The sequence below is a fragment of the Zalophus californianus genome, chromosome 8 (assembly GCF_009762305.2).
Source record: "Zalophus californianus isolate mZalCal1 chromosome 8, mZalCal1.pri.v2, whole genome shotgun sequence".
In the NCBI taxonomy this organism is placed as follows: domain Eukaryota; kingdom Metazoa; phylum Chordata; class Mammalia; order Carnivora; family Otariidae; genus Zalophus; species Zalophus californianus.
Window position 1 is genome coordinate 78550885 of NC_045602.1, and position 12230 is coordinate 78563114.

Below are 12230 nucleotides of genomic sequence, written 5' to 3' on the forward strand. Positions count from 1 at the left end.
TGTTAATCACCATACATTACATCATTAGTTTTTGATGTAGTGTTCCATGATTCATTGTTTACGTATAACCCCCAGGGCTCCATGCAGAACGTGCCCTCTTTAATACCCATCACCAGGCTAACCCATCCCCCCACCCCCCTCCCCTCTAGAACCCTGTTTGTTTCTCAGAGTCCATCGTCTCTCATGGTTCGTCTCCCCCTCCGATTTCCCCCCCTTCATTCTTCCCCTCCTGCTATCTTCTTCTTCTTTTTTTTTTTTTTTAACATATAATGTATTCTTTGTTTCAGAGGTACAGATCTGTGATTCAACAGTCTTGCGGCTATGCTCCTAAAGTAAATAGTGCTTAAGGCTCTAGTGGCCGAGCTACCAAACCAGGACACTGCTCTAAAATATGAAGCAAAGGGGATCAAATAAGCCAGGTGTCTGCCATGCTTTGCACTCCACGCCTATTATTTCATTTACTCTTGATTCATCCCAGTAAGGAAGGACTATTTCCTTTTTGCACTTGGAGAACTGGGAGCTCAGAGACGGCCACATCTTGGTCCAGGTTGAGCCTATTCGCTCAGCTAAAAAGCTGGTGCTCTCTCCGTGCTGCCTGAGAGCTAATTTCCCATCTCAGTGCTCTCTCTCCAGGGATGGGCCCCATGGTGAAGGGAGACTGGTTTGCCTAAAGGGTGATTTCTATCACCTCAAACACAGTCAAGAGCAAACCACAGCTTGTTAGATAACGTCCCAAACCACAGCTGACGGATAAAGTCCAAACTTTTCAGCCAAATTAAAGGTTTTATATTCTCTGGTCTTAAATTATTTCTCCCACCCCCTGCTCAGGTCAAGCCGAGTCCCCACTACTGAATGTGCCAGACTCTGGGCCGAATGGCCAGCTCCTCTTTCCCCACACCTCCAGGGTGCTCTACCGGCACCAGCCAAGGACAGTCTCAGACTCCACTCCTACAGGAAGTCTTGCCTCTTCCTGCAGCTTACAGTGCTCTTCCTCTCCCGAAGCCCTACTGGCTTGACAGTCAAACACTGCCTTGTACTTTCCTTCCGAAAAGTCTCTGGAATTTAAATTTAGTCCAACTTCCTCCTTGCCATACCCAAAGTTAGTCGCTGCTTGCTTAGGAAGGAGGAGAGACCAAGGTAGTCACGAATCATTCAAAAGCACTATGAGAAAATGACCAAAAGCTTGAGGGTGTTAAGGTCAATCTTTTAAAAAAACTTCAGGACATTAGAAAACACTTCTTTCTTCGTGGAAAAAAAAAAAGTTCAGGGCATTAGACCTCCTTTCCTTTAGGTTAAGAAATGTACAGGAGTGTTTGTGTTAGGTTGTTGTTGTTTGCTGGTGTTATTTTAACATCTCCCAGCTGGCATCTGCTTGCTAACAGAACACAAGATAACTCGGATGTTTGCAAAAATACCTTAGCCAACTCTTGCCAAGGTGCACAATCCTGGTCCCCTGGATTTGAAAAAAATGAAGACGTTCAAAGAAATCCACAGAAGAATTTTCAAAAGCCACAGGTTCAAAAGGTGTTACTGGCCTTTTGCTACTACAGGAAATCACTGATGTTGAAACCTGTTTAGGATGTGGGTCGCGTTTTAAAACTATCACAACCCTCGCAAAATGAGCAGAAAGCTGAGAAGCAGGCCCAGGTGGGCACATCCCACCTTAAGCCTCTGGCAGCTACAAGGAAGTAACAGTGAAGGGCTGGGCAGGACGAAGGCATCATGGAGTGTGGACTCAGACACTGAGCAGAGGCTCCTCAGGGAGCAAAGTGGCTTCTGACTCAGCCTGGGCTCACGCACCGGGTACAGCAGGAAGGCTGCATATACCCGCTCCATCTCCACCGCCGCCGCCCCTGCCCTCCTCCTCTGGGCCCTCACAGCAGTCTCACCCTCTACAGTCCTCTGGAGGAAGAGGGAGTGGAGGACCCACTGCTCAGCCTGCACCAAGATGGAGCCTCCGTCCTGGCTGCCTGCTCATCGGCCTCCCCTCACCAGAAAGAAAGAGTCTTGGGGCATCATCTGTGTCATCTCTGGGCAGAGAACACTGCTGCTAAGTAGTGTCAGGCTCTAATACCCAGGACCTGTAGCTGGCAGCTCTGTCCGCCACAACCTGGGGCTACTCATAGAATCGTGCTGCTCCTCCTAAAAGAGAGTTAATATTCCCTGCTCCCGGCACTGCCTGGGGTGGGATGAGGACCAGCCAGGGTGCTGAGACGCTGGCGTAAATGTTCACGGGCGTCTGCTTCTGGCACGTCAGAACCACACGCAGGCCCCGGTTCTGAGCAGCAGGATAAAATGCTGAGATAACAGCCAGCTTTTGTCTTTTGTGTGTTTCTCTTTCCCGACCTCTGCTCTGGTGGGGCAGAAGGATGCGGCCAAATGCACTCTTGGAAGTGTTTTTCCAACTTGTAATGAATATCACAGTCTTAATAGGCAAGGTTGGTTTGTTTTTTTAACTGTGCCAAGATGGAGTTTTTAAGGTAAGAAAAGCCCGCCCCCACCTCTTTTTTCCTCTAGAGCTCCAAAAGATTCAGAGCCTGGATGGTGTGGGGTAGAGGGTTTGCCCCCCACGACAGAGCTGGAAGATGCCTGGGGGGCTGGACAGCTGTTCTGCCCAAACGGAGAACAGAATGTGGACAGCGGCGGAAAGAGACCGAAGTGGAGACTCAGAGATGCCCGAGTGGGGGCAGGGGTAAAAGTGGGTGAGGCAGAAAGAAATCTCAGATGTTACGGGGGATCAGAAAAGTAGGGGAAACTTGGACCTCACTGTTCAGTGAAGTCAAAAGAAACCCTGAACCTCTGCAGAAGTCCCCTGGGTCCAAGAGGGGCCAGGGTGGTGGTTCCTCGTCACCCTCAGAGCAGAACGGGAATGTATGAAAGCACCCTGATCCCCCAAGAGGGGCCAGAGTACCAGGAAAATCTTCACGGTTGGGAGGAAGTGCCTCATGATCAAAGGGCAAAGAGTGCTGTGAACACTGAAGGACAGAGGCCTCCACCTTTGGCCCCAATAGTGACACTGGTGACCACTGGCCAGACACCTCTGCCCAGTCAAAATCTTAAAGAGTTTTAATCCATGCCTACTCCCTACCAATAAGGGAAAGCAAAGGAGGAGGGAGCATATGTAAATGACAGAGTTTAAATCAAGAAATGTTTACCCAGAACGCCTAAATCAGAATTTCTATTAGTCTAAAAAAATGGGGTTCAAGAGCTAAGTCAAGCTGAAAGAATGAGAGGTACAGTGTTGTCCAGTGGACAGCGAGAGGGGATGCCACATTTCCACCTGCAGTATGAGCTGGGCTTCCCTCTGCCACAAAGGCCTGGTCAGGCTGTGGCTGGTTACGTGTACCTTTGCACGGCAAAAGACATCCCCATGGGAATAAAGGCCAGACTTGAGGCCAGAGGGAGCTGGCTCTGTCCCTGCCCTGTGGCTTCCTCAGCATGAGGACAGGCAGGTTGGAGTTACCAGTCCTAGCCAAGTCCCACAACACCAAGCTTTTAACTGTAAGTGTGTTGGACATGCAAGCATTTACACAAGTACCCAAGGACATATTAGCCTCAGGGTAACCACAGCTCACTTCTTTCTCCAGTGTTAGCGCCCTCTAAAGTCACCCCTGCTGGCAGAAGTTTACAAAGCACCTTCCACATGCCCAAAGGAAAACCCCCTGTCCCTAGCTGAGCACCTTAGCTTGTCCTGGGCCTTTCATCAATACTCCACAATCTTGTCTCCAGGGAAGGAAGGAGAGAATGTTGGTCTATGGGCATCTCGTTCTCAGCACTGTCATTCTCTATGGCCAGGCTGGCCCCACACCCTGCTCTCTCAGCTCCTCCTGCACTGAGACCTTGTGGGCACCACTGGGCAGCAGAGAAGGCAACAATCTTATGTGGACCTCTAACCCACTGGTACTATGAAGCCAAAGCACTCCATGAATGAGTTCTTGGCTCTTAGAACTATGAGCTGACCACTACACAGGCAGCATGCCCAAAGATGGGGGGGTGTTCTGTCCTCAGAGGGGCACAATCCCCACACTACTAAGTAGGTCCTTGCCCAAGGCAGGAGTCTGAGCTAGTGTGTCAGCTTATCTGTCATTGTTCATTCCCTCATTCATTCATCCATTCAACAAATGTGCACTGAATGCCAGCCATGGCCATGTGGCTAGCATTGCTCTAGGGGCTGGACACAGGGCTGGGACAAGGTCTCAAAAAGACTGGCAATAGGGAAGCCTGGGTGGCTCAGTCGGTTAAACGTCTGCCTTCGGCTCAGGTCATGATCCCAGGGTCCTGGGATCGAGCCCCGCATTGGGCTCCTTGCTCCACGGGGAGCCTGCTTCTCCCCTTGCCTGCCACTCCCCCTGCTTGTGCTCTCTCTCTCTCTAACAAATAAATAAAATCTTTAAAAACAAAAAAACAAAAAGACTGGCAATAAACAAGTGAGTACACACATTTACAAAGCTCACTCCTGTATGAAGGAAAGGAACGCGCTGGTGGGAAGGTGGGGGTGTTTTCCATAGGATGGTGAGGTAAACCTCTCTGGGGAGAGGACCTCTGAGCTGAGACCCAAAGACTGAGAAGGAGCCAGCCAGGAGAAGAGTGTCTCGAGCAGTGGATCCAGCAGGCATCAGGCCTGAGGCCGGAGACAGCTCTGGAGGCCAAAGTATGTTGAGAGAGAGAGAGAGAGGGAGAGAGAGAGAGAATAAGAGGAAGCCTGAGAGGCAGGCAGGGCCTGGTTGTTCCAGGCCTGGAGTGCAGACCTTACACGGAGTGCCGTGGGAAGGCAGGGGATGCACAGCGCATAGCGGCTTCGGGGGAGGTACTGCAGAACCAATGAACAGATGGCATGTTTATGCAGGGAAGAGACGTATCTGACGTATATTGAAAAAGAGGAGCAACTCCGGCTCCTGCAGATGGTTCCACTGACTGTGGGGGTTTCTCAGAAGGGACACATGACCCTGAGAGGAGAGAGGCCAGGGTGGGAAGGGGGGTGGGTGGGCTACCAGGCCTGCCTGTCCTGCCTGTGCATGTAGGAAGAAGCCCAATTACCGAAGACAGCCGCCTCATTTTGCTGGACCGCTGGTTGCGGGGCTTAACCAGGAGCTTGTGCTTAGCTGCAGAGTTGTCCAGGCAGGAGGAGAATTCTGGAGGGTAATCGAAATCAGCCACAGGTGCCACGCTGCTGTCCGAGATACGGGGGGGGATGCTGGCGTCGCTTGCGTGCCTGGAGAAGAGCTGGTCCGGAGACTGTGGCCGGGATGAGGAAACTAAAGAGACCTTCATGGGACAAGGAGCAAGCATGCCAAGCATTAACTTCTCGGTATGAAATGGGTCCAGCCAACATACCAGCTCCCTTCTTTTATCGTGCTCAGTCTTCCCACGCCATCTCTGGCCTTTACATGAGGGGAAGGATTTAAAATCTGACTCTCAACAGGGAGGACTCTAGGGTACCTCCTGAGAAAGGAGTTTTAAATGTTGGGCCAACCCCTGCAAACTTGTCACTCATTTCCAAGGCCATGCAGAGAGCCTGCGTCCCAGGCAGCCTTGGGGAGACAGCTCTGCCTTCACCCTCCCAAGCAGGTACAGCCACTTCAGACAAGGGCTTCTTTCTCCGATGAAACAGACCCACCTGGTCTCTCCAAGAACAGGCTTGCTCCTGCCTCTGGAAGCCAAGAGGGTGGCCCAGAGGTGTGATTTTACAGGCTGGAGCGAGCACAGGATGGGCCAAGCCCACTACCCAGCAGCCCATCTCTGAAGCTGCATTTGTTTATTCTAGAAGGTTTCTGTATCTTCATGTGTCCTCTTGGAGAAATCTGGCATTACAAACATTTTACTGGCTTGTACCTCAGCAGCGAGGCATTGACACTGTCAAGAGCAAAAGCGCTGCCAGGGAGGAAGGATATTTTGGTAGTCACCTGGAAGGATGACGGTAACATGCTGTTGCCTGCCCACTGAACCTGGCCATCCCCTTCACTGAGTGAGGTCTCAGTGGGTTCTACCGCCAAGACATTTATCGGCGTGAAGTGGTGGAGGGGGTACTCAGTGCGCACCCATGAGCAAATGCAGCCCACATGGGGAGCAGGGTGCAGAGAGATAAACTGGGAGGTGCTGGGCTTTGGTTACAACCCTGTCCCCTACTTCTATTCTAGTATGGTGCTATTAGTGTCAAGTTTACATTTTTCTCCCAATGCTTTTTGTCTTCCAAATTTTGTATGTATACACACAACAAAATTTACCATGATAACCACTTTTAGCCATTCGGTTCAGTGGCATTAAGTACACTCCTGTTGTCGAGCAACCCTCTGCAGAACTTCTTCTCTTGTAAAACTGAAACTCTGCACCCACTAAACAACAACTCCCCATTGCCTCTCCCCCAGCCCCTGGCACCCACCATTCTGCTTTCTATCTCTACGAATCTGACTACTCTAGGTACCTCACATTAAGTGGAATCACACGGTATTTGCCCTTTTTTGTCTGGCTTATTTCATTTAGCATAATGTTCATCCATGTTGTAGCCTGGGTCAGACTCTCCTCCCTTTATAAGGCTGAACTATATTCCATTGTATGTGGATACCACATTTTGTTTATCCATTCATGGACACTTGCGTTGCTTCCACATTTTAGCTGTCGTGAATAATGCTGCTGTGAACATGTGTACAAATACCTCTTCAAGAACTGGCTTTCAGTTCTTTCAGATATATACCCAGATGTGGAATTGCTGGATCATACAGTGGTTTTATTTTTAATTTTTTGAGGAACCTCCATACTGTTTGCCACAGTGACTACACCATTTTGCATTCCCACCAACAGGGCACGGGGTTCCAATTTCTCCACATCCTTGCCAACACGTGTAATTTTCTATTTCTTTGATAGGAGCCATCCTGATGGGTACGAGGTGGTGTCAACCTTACATTTTAATCTAAGACCATAATTTTAGGCACTTCACAATGACTTAGTGAGCCCCTGTGAAAATGGTCTCCTTAGGAAGGAGGCAGCAAACAAGACGTGGGCAGCAGGCGGACTCCCAGGGGCCTGGGTACATCTTGCTCAGTTTCTTCGCCACAACCCTGGAGCCCCACACAGAGCAGGTTCCAGCAGCCTCTGCTTAACTAGGGGGCACCAGAAGGATGTCACTGTTAGAGAGATAAGCTGATACAGGGACTCCCCCTGCAAGGGAACTTCCTCAGAGAAATGTATTTCCCTGTTAATGGAAAGGTTCCTTATATTTTGTCCTGCAAGTATCAAGTTTATTTCTGCCAACTGGGAGAAGATGATTACTACAACGAGGGGAAAGGGGTTATAAGTGGACATAATCTATTGTAGTTCTCTTGTTTCAGCTGCTTGGGTTCTTATGGGAATAAAGCAAGAAAAATTATTTAAAAAATAAACCCGAGGACAGGACTTCCGGCTTCCTCTGTGCCTGTGGCTTTGGCTTCCACTGTTGTAGCTGATGACTCAGTACATCACCTAAGACTGGACAGGTGACACTTCTCCCAGGTGTCCTCCCTAAGGGTCACGACCAGAATGGGTACATTCCAAAGATCATATAGAATCCTTCATTTTCACCTTCGTCTAGAGGAACAATGTATATATACATTGGGTAAAATTTTGGGTTTTGTTTTTCTGACTGCGTGGGACTTAAGAGAACAGGCAAGATGAGCTGCTTTTGCAAATGCAGTGACTCCCAGGTGAGACTGATTGTCTTCTGTAAGGACATGGGCTTTGGTCACCTCCCTATAAACCTAAAGGACAAACGTTCCCTGCCTCCCCTCCACTCAGCCCACCCAGCGCCTGCACTGCCTGAGCAGCCAGTCCTGGGCTCAGACCCACCCCGGCCCCCGGGGGGATGGTGCGAGCTGGCAGGGAGCTTAACTTCCCAGAAACTCTGACCACAATGACCTCCGTCCCTGCAAAACCCCTGCACTGGCTGTCACGGCTGGTCTTCCTGCTAAGGCGCCAGATTCTCACTTCTCCGTCTTTGTGGTCACTCCAAGAGTTCTTGGGGCCAAAAAAGACCAACACCTTCATAACTGAGGAGAACGACACATCCTGTCTTTGATCAATGAAGCAACTATGTGAGGTAAGGTAGGACGGGGCAGGAAAGCTGACCTGTGTTTTTATCTGTGGGCTGGAAGCATTCCCATTTGCCCCGTTTGCTCCAAGTCACCTGGTTGGTCCTGAAATCTGTGCTTCTGGATAATTCTGGAAGTGAATGATTTAAAAAGTCTAGCAGGTGGCCAGCCCTTTATTGGAGGAATGGGACTCAAATGGGAAAATGGCCTGGGGTTCAGGGGCTTTTTCAGGGGTGACCCTGGGTGACAGCTGGTTTACAGTGTTTGTCTGATTCAAAGAGGGGCTCAGCTACCCAGGAGTGGGCTGAGGCCGATGCACATGGGAACAGCCCACAGACATGGGCCTTTCTGGGAAGGAGGAGCCTCCTGGCTTTGCACCCCAGCTGGCCTTTCCTGTTGAGGGTAGGGGAGGCACTGACCTACCTGATCTCACATAATCCTCTCCAAAACCCTCCGAGGACACGGATTCTATAGATGACAGAACCTGCCCACTGCCTGGCTGCACAGCAGTGGGTGCATTTTTTGCCAGAGCCCATGTTGTCTCTGTGTGTTACCTTCCCTCATCACCCAGGACAACTTCCCAGCTTGCCACCCTCTACCCAGTGCTTCCTACTTAATGGCAGGACACTTAGGCAGATGGCTAGTTGGATGTCATTTTACCTTAGAAACTACCAAATAAAGGTTCTTTAGTTGTCACCTCACGTGGTAATGAGGTTTTAAAAATAATTTCATGCATTTCCTGAAAAACTCATTCCGTCAGGAAATATCACCTTGGCAGCGTCATGAGATACTTGTTACTGGAAACCTTTTATCACAATAATCTTCATTAAGTTTCTCTATCAAGCATGTGGGCCTGCTTCCGGAGTCGCAACAGGATAAAATGAAAGTGCCCACAACCCCATCCTTTTGGGACTGAAGGTACCATTATATCAAATATCATGTGTTATATAAAGACATTTTAAAGAGTGCATCGTTTCCTCCTCTCAGCCAGTCAGTCCACTGTGCCCAAGAAACTTTCAGGGCATAAAATATGATCACTGTGTCTTCAAAACCATGGTAATAAAGATTATACATATTTTTTAAGTCTTAAAGGCTCCAATTTTAGTTTCCTATTACCCAATAAAATTACCTAGTTAATAAAATCTCAGAACCTTGTTTTTTCAGTAACATAACCAAGGATGCTGAGAAGAGGCCAGCCCTGCCGGGTGTGAGTAACTCCCTTACAGCTATAACTATGGGACCTGTGCACTGTGGTGCTTTGCAGGTTCAGAGGTGGGCTCATGCCTTAATGAATGGAATTAGAAACTCCCTGTTCTCCTGTACTGTTCCAGCTAAAGGCAGAGAGAGCCACAGAACTGTGGGATGGAGGGAGGGCAAGCCAGTCAACTATGGCTCGTGAGAGTCATCTCCCCAGCATGTGGCCCTGAAACATACAAAGTCCCATCTGGTCCCGAGGCTGGGGACGCTGAAGCTCTGCGTCTCAGAGTACAAGAGGGGTCTGTCATGTGACACTGGAGTTAGCCACAGCCCACTAAGCTTCCCCTCCAGTATTTTGAGGGTTAGCTTGAAATCCAGGAAATGGGCCAAATCATCCTTCTTGTCTTCTCCTCCTCCTCTTCAACCTGGGAGAGCAGGTGTGGGTAGCTCACTGTCTTTTAGACCCTGCTCATGGAACAAGCAGGGACAGGTTCACCTTAGAGCAGAATTCTGTAGAGAATAATTCTCTAGCCAGCTCTGGGTGAACCCCCAACCCTGGGGCTCACTTACATTCAGCTCCACCACAGCCTTCCCTCTGGATTTTACTGGTGATGCTCTGGGAACCCATAACCGCACCCAAGTTAGGTAAGTATTCTTTCCTCTGCCTTTGCCAGGGGGCTTCTGGATGTCCAAGTTGAAATGACTGCTGAACGTATTACAGAGCAGCTCAGAATCTGCAAGATGGTGGTTCACAATGAATCCCCGAGATTCCCAGTGAACAGCCGTCCACCAGGGCACGAGCCATAGCTCCAAGAACGCACAGGGCAGGGGAGTGGCTATAAAACATGGACTCTGGCCTTTGTTTTTCAAGTGCCAGCATTACACATATAACTTCAATTCTATCCACCCCTCAGCAGGGCTGGTCTAAAGGGAAAATGATCGTTTACATACAGATACAGCGTATGGGCTTAAAATGGCGGCACCAGGAGCAGGGCTACTTCCACAGGGCTCAGTGCTTCCTCCTGTTTCCTAATGGGGGAGGGTGTTTATCCACGATCGGCTCCCTTGCCCTGCTGAGGTCATAGATAACCCTCTTGCTGGTCAAACTTTCCCTGTTGCCCTGTTTACCAGCAGCATATGTCACATTCTACCCCAGACCAACAGGTTCTCATGGCCCTAAACTCAGATCGGAGAGTCCAGATTAAGTCACATATGTTCACCACTCCCTTCTCCCTCCAGCCAAACGTCATGACAACAGAAAACAGACATAAAGGTGTTTCCCTTCTTTCAGATGGGATGCCCGGTCTGGTCATCTGCTCCGACAGGAAAAACCAGGGAGAGGGTTGATTGTATCAGACCTGTAACCATTACGAAAAAGGCTACCAAAACCCTATCTCCTGACAAGATGGACATTTCTGCTCAAAGAACGAAAAATGCAGCCCAAGGACTGACTGTGAGCTCCACGGACCTGGTCTGGAATACCGCCTGGCCACACAGACCGTGGGACTCTTACAGGAACACACGGGGGCCACCAGAGTGCCCCCCCCACCCCACCCTCTAAAGTGGGCACACACCAAGCCAAGAGGTGGTACAGGCCTCACTTGCCTTTATGGTTGTGCCGGGACCGATGTCAGGCAGCAGGGACATCTCTGGGGGGCTCCTGGGCAGACCGTCGTCCTCAGAACTCATGCCGGTGTCATCTCCCCGCTTGGCAGGAAGGCCCCCCGGAGGAGGTGGCGGCCCCATTTTCACATTACACTGTATTTTTAGCTAGATTATAATAAAGAACATTTGCTCTTGTTTTCATCAGCAACTTTTTTATCAACAAATCTTCCTGCTCCGATTCATTCATTCAGGGACTATTTTCAACACCCCTGCCTGGGGCAGTGAGTAGACTGAACTGAAAAGAGTTGTCTGCCCCCAGCTCTCCTGCTTTCATCCTGAAAATGAGCGGTTACAACTTAGGATGAGTCAAGATCCAGTTGTAAGTAATTTGGTATGTCCTGCATGCAATTATATTCAAGATATGTCAAATAAACCAAGCAGAAATAATTCGACAACTTCTCAACTCGTATTTGATGTATATACCCAGTGTCACTGCCAAGGAGAAGTTTACCTGCAGGGCTTTAATCCGGTCACACACATTTTCTTGGGAAAACACCCGCACAGGCCGAGGAGGGTCCTGTCCCGACTCAGGAATGAAAATACTGTCGTGTGACAGGGCCCGGCTGCCCAGCGTGCCCCTCGACTCCCTAGGATAAAAGAGGCACCGTGAAACTCCGCGCTCCTCCATGTCTCACGCAGGGGGCTCAGGATGAACAAGCGGGCTGGGGCCTAACAGCACAGCCACAATAAGCCTTCGGCTGCATTTATTTTTTGATGGCTTTTGACTCCGGTTTATCTCCGCCCTGTCAAATACCACAGTCAACGCTTAGGAGCACCGCAGAGGTAGGCATTTTCCTGATGGCTCTGAAGGTTGTGTGAATTCTTTTTATTACTGGGAAAATCAGGGTTTGATGGAGGTGTGATGTCCAAGACAGGAGGCCCGCAGAGAGGAAGGGCTGGTGGGGCGGCGGGGGGGGGGGGGGGGGGGAGTGTATGTGTGCGGAAGACTGTGGTGGATGCCCAAGGAAGGTGAAATCATTCCTTGCGGGCAAACATGCCATTGCTCAGTGGGCTAGAGGTCATGTCTGCATAGCAGGCTGAGGGCCTGCCTGATGGAGGCATCCTTGCAAGGTGGTCCAAAACACACATCCAGAGGGTGGGTTTGAAATGAGAACTGCAAATCTGTGAAGCCGTGCCCTGTTTTCATCATCTGCTATGAATGAGCTGTGTAATCCAGCCTGTGTGCCTAGGCCCTGGAGTACAGATGGTGGGCCCTTCTGTCATCCCCATCCCGGCCGCTGCCCCAGCCCCGAGCTCGAGACTCCAATTAGGAACCGAACCCACACGACATTCACAAAATGTCCTAAG

At 50.0% G+C, this 12230-nt stretch overlaps 1 protein-coding gene across 1 annotated transcript in view; it reads right to left on the reverse strand.

Moving 5' to 3' along the window:
- The window catches only part of CRACDL (CRACD like), a 60657-nt gene that overhangs the window by 23500 nt on the left and 24927 nt on the right, over positions 1-12230 (reverse strand). Inside the window, 3 exon segments of the mRNA XM_027622504.2 lie at positions 5038-5265; positions 10863-11027; positions 11374-11509. Of these exon segments, the coding sequence (XP_027478305.2) occupies positions 5038-5265; positions 10863-11027; positions 11374-11509 (529 nt within the window).